The sequence below is a fragment of the Xiphophorus hellerii genome, chromosome 23 (assembly GCF_003331165.1).
Source record: "Xiphophorus hellerii strain 12219 chromosome 23, Xiphophorus_hellerii-4.1, whole genome shotgun sequence".
In the NCBI taxonomy this organism is placed as follows: domain Eukaryota; kingdom Metazoa; phylum Chordata; class Actinopteri; order Cyprinodontiformes; family Poeciliidae; genus Xiphophorus; species Xiphophorus hellerii.
This window is the reverse complement of record NC_045694.1, coordinates 2,612,184-2,623,219: the sequence shown is the minus strand read 5'-3', so window position 1 is coordinate 2,623,219 and position 11,036 is coordinate 2,612,184. Positions and strand designations below refer to the sequence as shown.

General features: G+C 37.2%; 1 protein-coding gene across 1 annotated transcript in view; it reads left to right on the top strand.

Annotated features, from left to right (window-relative positions):
* The first annotated feature begins 9,278 nt into the window (after window positions 1–9,278).
* Window positions 9,279–11,036, top strand: part of pdgfc (platelet derived growth factor c) — a 51,224-nt gene continuing 49,466 nt past the window's right edge. The window contains exons 1-2 of the mRNA XM_032555340.1: window positions 9,279–9,793; window positions 9,937–10,137. Coding sequence (XP_032411231.1) covers window positions 9,966–10,137 — 172 coding nt within the window. The 5' untranslated portion in view covers window positions 9,279–9,793; window positions 9,937–9,965. The remainder of the gene's footprint in view (window positions 9,794–9,936; window positions 10,138–11,036) is intronic.

The window sequence follows — 11,036 nt, the reverse complement described above, 5'->3', positions numbered from 1 at the left end:
ATTTCATTTCAGCTGATCCCTCTAAATAAAATCAAATTATGAATTTGGTCATGGTGAATCTGTCTGCAGGGCAAACATTAGTTGCCTATTTTAGCAACCTGGCCTTTATGGAAGAGTGATTAAAGTAAGTACTTTCTTCTTTATCATAAAGTACTCTGGTAAAAAGAAACTAAAACAGATGTAAAACGCTATCTGTTGCTGAAAACTAAGATCACCCTGAACACATCACCACTGTAAAATGAGTCAGAGGTCCTCTGTTTGAGTCCTTAGTCTGTCCATTAAATTACATGTCCGAGTTAGAGGAGAGTAGGACGTTATTTTGGTATCAGAGGAATATAATTGCCCTCCAAGTAACTACACTGTAAACAATAGATGCACTGATGACTTACTATCCTTTATTTTTGAAGACAGAGGTTTTGGCAAGAGATCAAATCGTTCTAAAAATAAAAAGCATTCACCTAACATTTTAATACTACTGATTTTTACATTCCGTCAGTGAAAAGATATTGTGTATAAAGTCATTTCATTAATCATATACTGCACAACACTTTTATCCGATATAAAATTAATATTTGTTCAAACTGAAGAGCATTCTGTCCTGAGCAGAGTTTTATATCTGTGGAAACATCTAAAGAGATCTCTCAGCTCACTGAAACTCCTGGGAATAAAACAGAAAAGCATCTTTAGATCATTGTCATCATATTCCTCCACGTGTGTGGGTGTTGATATTTATTATCAGTTATCAGTATGAACTTGAAAAAGTATGTACAAGATATCCCGTGTGTTATTATTCATTTTTATATGACTGAAATTAAGCAATTGAATGTAGAAATAAGCTTTGATTTTATTATCATTTTTATGGTGAAATAGAGGAACAGAAGAATTCTGGTGCTTGATTTTTTCACAAAATATATTTTACAATTATACTACATCACATTAAGAACATTTCAAATAAATAATTGAATTCAAGTCTTAAAGAGAATTTTATGTTTGCAGTGATTGGTAGATTTGTCTCCAAGTAGAACTGAGGACCCAAATGCAGAACAAGCAGGAAGCTGAGGGCAACACAGTGTGGACAGGGTTTGCTACTTATAACATCAATCTTTCAAAAGTTTGTTTTGTGGATGATCTTCCCACAGTGTGACTCTAAAATATTTTCACAAATATAAATTTATTTTCCAACACAATGCCATTTAATTTAAATCACATGCACCATTTATAAATGTTCACTTTGGACTAATTTGACTCACAACCAAGAAAATGTTTTATAGTAAAGTGTTGGATGAAGTGAAGAAATCTGAGTCAGTCTTCATAAATAAAACTTATTTGATGAAGATTGATTATAATTTTCTGAAAGATTTTCATCTGTTTCAAATCCTTTTAAACCCTTTTCATCAACACAAAAATTTGCTGGATATTATTTGCAGTCATAACTTTTCTACCTAGAAAATGTGTTTTATTACCCAGAAGGCTTTGTGTTATTTTTCAATTATGAGAAGAAACATACAAGTCTGACCTTTTACCTCGTCAGTGAAAATGAAACATTTTGGAAACCAAAACAGAAATAATTTAACCCACAATTTTAATTCACAGTGATTCTCATGGTCCCACATCTTCTGGCTTTATTTACATAAATAAGTTGATCAAATCCACATGCATATGGATAATTAAGCCAAGCCATGGTTTTGTTACAATTAGTTGAACTCAAAGAGTTTGTGTTGGTTAAAAAAGAAAAATCTGGCTCTTAAAGCTGGGTGTGCTGCACAAGAGGGTGCAGATCCAGGAATGTGTCAGGCTGGATTGATGCAGTCTAATTTGATCTAATAATATCTGGCATGCAAATCCCCCCTGTGCTACTACTTCACTTCTGGAGACACTGGTGTCATCAGACGCATGTCTAATTGTCTATGAACTTCTTGGTACTGTGTCTGTTTTTATTTTAGAAGTGAGGTGTGGATCTTTGACTAAACCCAGAGAGGCTTAGTGGATAAAACTTTAACATTTATCACAGGAGTTGGAAAATAAAGAAGCTCAACTTACAGGAGAAGTTACATCAAAAAGCAGAGAGTCTGTTGGAATCTGTAAAACAATTTTAAATTGGTTATTGTTTATAATTTGCTTACAGGTTGTCTTGATGTGAAAACGAATGTGTTTGAATGTGTTAATAATAGTGTATAAGAAGATACCTTGTTGTGCAGTTATTGGTACCCTGGATTAACACTTTGCACAACTGTCTTTAGTCACATCCTGAGAGCTGTTTGTTGTTTCTCTCATTCTTCTCTCCAGGGTGTGACCGCAGGTGCAAGTCCACAGCTGCAGCTCATTAAGGTTCATCAGCAGGTGCTTAAAGAGGAGTTGGCTCCCTGAACCAGCTGCCAATAATGTTGAGCTTAATGTCAAAATAAGCAAAAATGAGGTCAAAAGTATAAGTAAATCGTATATTAAAAAGAAATGGCAGGAGCAATGGGATAGAGAAGACAATGCAAGATTTTTTTTATAGCATTCACAAAAAAGTTGGAGAATGTAGGAAAGGTAATAGGAATAAAAAAGAAGAGGATGTTTATCCAGATTAAGGTTTGGGCATACGGGGTTAAATAGTACTCTAAAAATAATTAACAAACATAGTACAGGTATGTGTAGATATTGTGGAGAGTCAGAAACAATACAGCATATTTTTCTAGAATGTAATAAATGTAATCAGGAAAGAGAGGTGTTAGTCAGAGAGTTAAATAGAAACAAAAATAAATTAGATATTAGAAATTTGCTGCAAAAATCGTCTGAGGATGTAGTGTTCAGCAGCATTTTTAGTTTTCTTAGGAGGACAGGAATTATGGGAAGATTATAGTGGGTTTGCATCTGGTTCATACTCCAGTCTGGAAGGTGGCGGTAATGCACCTACAAGTTGTTTGCCAACCGCCATAAAACAAGAAGAAGAAGAAGAAGAAGACGAAGAAGAAGAAGATTTTTTTTTTTATTTTTAACAAAACATTTATTATACAATAATTCAACAATACATTACATAATCAGGTCAAGGATACTGAAAAAAACCCCACAATAAATAGTTACAATAACAATTGGTTATAGAAGAAGAAGAAGAAGAAGTAGAAGAAGAACCAGCTGCCAGGTTGTTTTGCTCACCAGAGTTGTAATTGGGCCTCTAATTTTTCGGTTCCAGGATCCCTGCAGTCCTGACTTGAGCCTTTCTTGTCTCCACTGATAGAAAGTGTATTCCTCTGTTTATGTAGCTTGTTAGAGTTCAGGACTCTAACAAGCTGCTTGCTAAGTCCTAGCATCTGTGTGAAGATCTCCTACCTTAATCTTTCCCCAGACAGCTGCTCCCTTGGTTCCTCACCTGTTCCACCGTGATACTCAAGTGCCTTATTATTACTCATCAGCTCCAACCAGGACAGAGGAAACAACCCATCACTGGACCATCAATGATCAAACACCTGCCAACCTCAGGTCTGTGGGTTCACTTGCCTCCTCCTGGAACTTCTGCCATTCCTAATTATTGAATAATTATAATAGTAGTTATAATAATAGTTATTATAATGTCCAAACCAAAAACTGATCATTTACCGCTTCTCCCATAGACCTTTTCCTCCAAGAAAACTCTAATCCTTGAGCTGGTTTGGTTCAGGGCCTTGTTAAAGACCAACGCCTGTTGTGACCATTTTGGGGAACCCAGGATGCGTCACCGGTGGGTGTTGCACAATGTGGCAGGAGAACGTAGTAACAATGTTTTGAAGATATGTTTTTACATATCTTCCTCTTGATCAGCAATCCACAGACCTTTCAACTCACTCTTACTGCACATAATAGAGAGACTTATGTCATAAAACAGAAAAGGTAACTACTTCAAACGGTGTGTTAACTAAGCAGTAGTGGAAATGGCACAGAAAAAGCTGCTGTTCTGCAGTGCCCGTTTTAAACTACTGTTTACGCTTTTGAACTTCTTTTTTTGAGGCAAGATGTTATTTTGGGGACCAGAACAGGCTCCAAATCATATTGTTGGGGATATGGAGAGGGCTTACTAGTGTCCTGCTGGAACTTTGTCCCAAGAACCCACCTGTCGTCATCACTGCATATTCACTTTTTTGATAAATCATTTTGCATTAACCTCTTTTGCTGTCTATAATTTCTCCCTGTACCAGAATCTGGCCCAAAAGAATGATGCCTTTTGCCGACTGAACAGCATTTTATCTTCTCCTGCCGCATCTTGCACTTCTGAAGCATACAGAGAGCTGGAGCTTTGATCATTGCTCTTTGCACAATCTTTCTATGTTACAGAGTTCTGAGGTCTCTTTTATGATTTTCTGAAAGTGTCAGATTTATCTCAACTCTTCTAGAAATTCAAAAAGTTGATGCAATTCTTCTGACAAGGTCCAGATGGTCTTTGGAAGAAAAGCAGGCTCACAACATTAGTTTACTGTGGGGATTAAGTGCCTTTACATTTACTAATCCTTTGATTCAAACCCACTCAGTTTTTGTGAAGGTAGACGTTCTTAGGATCTCTGATCAACTTAAAGCGGTAAAGATAAGATTGTCCTGAACCATCGGCCCCGGTAGTGAGATCTTTGCTTACCAACATCATTTGAACCCTCCAATTACAGTTTGAGGTAGAAATTTTGAAATTGAACATATTTCTGAGTGCCCTATAAATGGGTTATACGTAGCTGTCCATTTGCCCTGAAGGTTTCATGTGTCCTGTAAGTAACCCCAAACTCATAGAATACATGCTCAAATAATGCTTGGCTAATTATGATCTTGTTAAAAAAAAATACACACACAAATATAGCACATTCCTTCACTTCCAATCTGTTATGTACAGGCATCCTGATTATAAGATTTCTCATTTGCAGAGTGCAGGTTCTCGGAATAATTAAATTTGGCAGAGCAGTGCATCTGACCTTTCAAACATTAAATAAGCAGATTTTTTTTAAATGGAAGCTGGGTCTTCCCCATCAGCTTATGTCTCCTCATGAGTACAACACTAACTAAAATGACATTAGAGGCACAGAGCCAGAAATCTGGAGGTTACTTTGTGGGGACAAGTTTTTACTTTATAGAAAAATTGAGGATAGAAAATAAGAATGACAGTCCTAAAATCTAACAAGTGTAAACAGGAGACTTCAACATTCAGCCAAGAATGATTTGGTAATTTTTTTATTTTATTTTCTCACTTCAGTTTAAATTCTTTTTAACTGAATTGTGAATATTAGGACATCAATATACATGGATAATGCTTTAGGTGAACTGTATTACTGACAGAGGTAAAATGCATTAAAAGCAGGATAAAAAATTAAATGACAAAAATGAATAATTTAACTTTTCAAAATAAAATTACTCTATCACATCGTCTTATTTTAAAACAATGTTTCCAGATGTCAAGATCTTGGGTTGTTCTAGGTTTTGTTCATTTCTGTGTTCCTTAGTTTCTTTTCTTTTATTGGCTGTTTCTGTTGGTTCTGTTGGTTGTACTTTGGTTCAATCTTTTCTTAGTGACTTCATATAAAGTGTCTAAATGTCCTACTAAAGCATTTAAGTATAAGTCTGATTTCATATTTTGACCTCCTGGAAATTCATCAGAATTTGAATCAGAACATTGAGCAAACAACAGCAAAAGATGTGGCTCAGAAGAGACGGTTCACTTTGTCAGAACCACCAAGTGACTTTGAGCTCTTTGGATATCTGGAGCAAAACTTGTAAATCAGTGCAGAAACTTCATAAATAAATTAGATGAAAATATCAAACCATCTGATCCAAATGAAAATATTTATCGAAACCAAATCTGGCAAGTTGTTCTAAAGGAGGCGGGGAAAAACTAATTTGTAAAACAGCAATATATTCATAATTTGAAAGAGATGTGATCAAATCAGTGGTAAAGTGAGTGGATGTTTTGTACATCTATTGGATTATCAAATCCCTTCATTTCCATCTCAGACAAGTTCAGATGTTCTGCCAATGTTATGACTCAAATCCATCTGACCCCGTAGAAATATGCAGAACCATCTAATTCCTTACTGGGCTGTTTGGATGACATTAAATAATGGATGGGACTTAACTTTCTGAAACCAAGTGACGGAAAAATAAAAAATCTAACATCAGCTAATATTCTTTTGTCTACAGTACTGATCTTTGACCTTTTGACACCTTCAGAAAACCATTTGGTGTAATCTTTCATGGTCTTTAGAAAAACCAACACAAGCAGTCATCAGAGTTTTTTTGTTTTTTTTTAAGTTTAGGCCTTTCGTGAAGGTCGAGACCTCTTTTGTTCCCAGAGTTTGAGTGATATAAGCCTTCATCTTCAGACTCGATTATTGCAGCAGTACAGATTACTTTTGTAGGAGCCATTCCTCGCTCTCTCATCTGCAGCTGGTTAAAAATGTTGCCTAATGACTTCTGACAGCCACACGTAAATGTGATCGTATCGCTCCTGTTTTACTTTCCCTGCACTAGCTTCCTGTCTATTTTAGAACTGATTCAAATGTCTTGTTTTACAGGCATGAAATGGACCGGCACGTCAAATCGACCCTCTGTCACATATTTAAATCCCACTTAAAGGCTTGTTTCTATTCTGTAGCTTTCAAACTTGAGTGAGGTTTTTGTCTAAATGTGTGCTTGTATTTCTTTTATTAGTGTTGTTTTACAGTTTTATTAGTACAGGTTAATTCTAGTTGTTTAATCTGTTTGTAAAGCATATTGGCCAGCTCTAGTTTTCAAATACAAGCAGATTAATTTGAATTGTTCTTTATTTGATTGGAAGAGCCTCTACATCAGGGGTGTCAAACTCCGGTCCTCGAGGGCCGGTGTCCTGCAACTTTTAGATGAGCCTCTGCTGCACCACACCTGAATAGAATAATTAGGTCATTAAGGCTCTGGAGAACTGATCTACACAAGGAGGAGGTAATTAAGTCATTTCATTCCACTGTTTTGTACCTGTGGCACATCTAAAAACTGCAGGACAGCGGCCCTCGAGGACTGGAGTTTGACACCTATGCTCTACATGTAACACTAAAAAACAATAACTAGTTATTAATCCATTGACTTAAAGCCTTAATTTGACTCTTTAATAAAAACGAAACAAAACAATTCAAAAAGTTCAAAATAACTTGCATAATCTGAATTTGTACTGAGTGTTTTGCAAAGAATTAAATCAAATATGCTTAAATGACAGCTCCCCTAACCTTAAACAAGAGAAGCATATTAGAAAATAGGATTATTTTATTACAATAAATTAGAGTATTTAGTCTAAAACAACACTTGACATTTCCTTACCAACAATAGAAAAACCAAGAACTGGAAGAAGTTCATATACTGAATGGGCCAGTGCTTGTCTGTAGCCCCAAGGGGCACCACCAGGGGGCTCTGGTTTCAAAGCCAAGTGCAGCTTGGGGCAATTGATAGCAAAGTGGGGCATGTTTTCTAAGGTTCATTCATAAGCAAGAGAGTTCATCAGAGATTCACTGATATAATAAAGTGGCTACATGACCAACTATTATTATTATATGCCCCTCTTTGTTGACTTTTATGATATAAGGATGGGAATAAAACTTTTATCTGAACAAAATCTAGAGATGTTAGTAATCTCAAAAGTTTTGCCCCCCTGAGCATAACTATTTTGGAATAAACACTAACCGCTTTAGTAATTATTTTACTACTCTTGGAACTAAACTTCCATTTTCTGTAATATTTGATCTAGTATTTAATAAGAAATTATTGGATCCAAAGTAATCAAGCAAACCCAGCGATATTCATATGAGAGGTGATAACTGACTTCTCTATTACACACACATGGTGATAGACTGCTTATGGGCAGTCGACATGTCTCTGCCCATAAGCTGTGATCCAAATGGTTTACCTTGTCCCTAATTTCCTCTGTTTATTTTATTTATTGGTATCAAAGCCTGTGCATTTTGCAAGACCACCCTGGAAGTGATGATCAAATGTGGAAAAAGAGACAAAATACTCAACTTTTGGAGACAGAACCTCGTGGGGTGAAAGACTGTGCACATAAATGTGTGTATGTGCGGGGGTGCGTGTGTGTGTGTAAAAGAGAGGGATTCCACAAAGTGAAGTGCTGACATCTGCTGCAGGCCCTTGCAGAGCTGGAATGTGATACTCTCCTTTACACAAAAGGGCCTTGGCCCTTGCAGAAAACACATGAAGACCTCCATTTGCCCCCCTCCACAGGGGCAATACAATTATGAAATGACTGCATCAATGTGCCATGCTTTTTTCTTTAAGCAGTTCACTTAGATTAAAAGCACAAAAGACTCTCCCTTAAACCTTGGTGCCACATAGAAGGCTGCTCTTTGCTCTCTTTGAGGTGGTAGTGCTGTGTAGTTCTGAGCTATGCGAGACTGGGGGTAAATTGCTGCAGCATTGCATCATGCGTCTAACTCAATAGGTTCAATATGTCTCCAGAACTCCTTTGATTGTTGTGTCTGTGCTGCAGCAGATTTAACCTACAGCGTGGGGATACTGGTGGGTTTAGCCAACAGTGGGGTGGGAGGAACCACATGAAACACAGTTGATGAGGCAGTGCACCGTGCTGGAGAGAAAAGGAAATTGGGAACAGGAGGGAGTATTGTTCCAAGCAGCAACTCTGCTTTGATATAACAAATTGGGAAGCCCTTTAACATTTCCTTCCTCAGAAACATGAATGATAAAAGAATTTAGTGTCCAATTGGACATTTTTTGACTTCAATTCACTGTACTGAGAAGTTAAAGTAGCTTGTTAAAAATATTTTTTTAAATGTGCTTTTGTGGATATAACAGTTTCCTCAGTGAGGAAGTATAAAGCATACTCCTATGAGTATCTTTGCGATATGATGCAAAGTTATCATAAATATAAATATATATATCATAAATATAAATATATTCATATTATTCCAATCAAATGTTCAAGATTACAGATATCATAAATCCTAATGAAGTGGATTAAATTGAAACTTAGCAAATAATGGTTGTTCCTACTATTACTACAACAACAACAACAACAACAACAACAAAGCATATTTCTCTCACACAGAGGGAGAAACCAAAAACAAACCATTCGTTATCTTAGTTTTATACTTTTTTTATTTAGTAGTTTTTGGTTAATTTATGTAATTCTACTGTTCTTAACTAATTGGACCACGTGTCATTTCTTTCTTTAGAGGCTTCTGCAAAGCTATTACTTGATCCCGTCTTCGTCTTGCGAGCCAAGCTGACGTGTTTTTTTTTTTTCTCTTTTTGAACCCTGAACCCTGAAAACAGTGGAAGAAAGCCATTGGAGGACAGAATGGGACGGCAAAGGACATCATAGACCCAGACAGCAACGTAATGGTTAACATCCAGGGGAGTTCCCTTGGCTGGAAAGTTGTGCTTTATGCGCAGCACCTGTTGTGCCGTCAGTTGCCAGTCTCCAAAAACCCAACCCCGTCAGCGCAGCGATATTTTATCTCAGTCTACAAGTTATGACTCTTGACTGCGCCAGACAACAGATCTCGTCTCGGAGTTCCGGATAGCTTTCTCTGCTCGGACTGTATCAGGTTGCTGGACTCCCTCGCAGTCTCTCTCTGTGTGAGAGCTTTGGTTCTTATGCGTAAAGATCTGACGGGATTTATATGACGAAGTGTGGAATGCACCATGAGCGCGCAATTGAGCCGAAATGCATCTGTGTATTTTTGATCGCCCTGTGCCATAGATGATACGCGTGCATAAAGGCGATTTTCAAACCATGTTGCTGGGATTTTAATTGCTTAAACTTTCTTCAGCACAAATATTCGACTTTCCTCAGAGCCAACAGGTGCGCACCCGCACTGCGCAGCAGAAACAAGTTTGAACGCCTTGGAGAAGATTCTCATTCATCAGTTACATGTTTTCTCGTGTTATGAGGAAGAATTTATGATTAAGATTATGTGGATTTTACTCATTGCTTGTACTCTCCAGATGTGCCCAAAACTACACTTGTGTCCCGCATGTTTGTGGTGATCCAGACCAGAGTCCAGCTTTGTGATCGCCAACTACCACTCATCCAAATGATCCTTTTATTAATATTCCTTCTTGCATCGCTTCTCCAACAATATGGCACAGAAGCCGAATCCAGTGATGTCAGCAAATTACAACTTTCAAGTATAAAGGAGCCAAACGGTAAGCTTGTCTTTCTTAAAGTTATTAAAGTGCACATTGCCTTGTAACTTTCTCACACGGACATAGCAAAAGATTCCTTCTTACTTGGCTTTAAGTCACTCCTAAAAGTGCATGTGAAATTGTGTGAAAGGTTGCATTTCAGTTAGTTCAAACAGCATTACTCAGGTTGAGAAGTTGCAAATTACCTCTTACCTTTAAAGTTTACCCTTGTATGTATACATAAGAGGGGAAACCCTCCTGAAATTCTGCCTCCCTGGGGAAAAGTTTTCCTTGTGAGGATAAAAAGGCTCCATTCATCCAACAGAAATTGCTCCAGGCCATGTAATTTACTTACCTACTGAACTGACTGGGATCAAGCGCATTAATTCAGAAATGATGTTTTCTTATGTTTTATGTTCATCTCATGTTAAGGGCAAGTTTATCTCTAGCTGGAAGCGTGTATTTTTGTCATCATGGGATTTCTGACAACCGAGTTCTTTGTTGTTTGGGGAGTTGGGAGTGTGCAGCACTGGCTGCAGACAGTGGTATCTTTCAGACCTTAATCAAAAGTTCTTAAGCTCTCATCATGCCATTGTATGACTGACAGTTATGACCTTTGATTAAAGATATCCTCTTAAAACTTTCTACGGTGTAGTGCGCATGTCTAAAAGCTGAAAGCAGCATGAAGCAATCAATCATGCCATGTTGCTGGAACAAAAAAACAATTAAGTAATTTTAAGAAGTCATTAGCATCTGCAGTTGTAGAGTTAATATAGTAAACAATTAATAACCAGTAATGTGTAAAATTGTACTGTTTTACTGAGATCATTAACAGACCCCATCACCAGGGCAGGAATTAGATGTTCGGTGGGGTGAGAAATGTGGGAATCAGGCATTACACTCTCCTTATTCATCTAGTT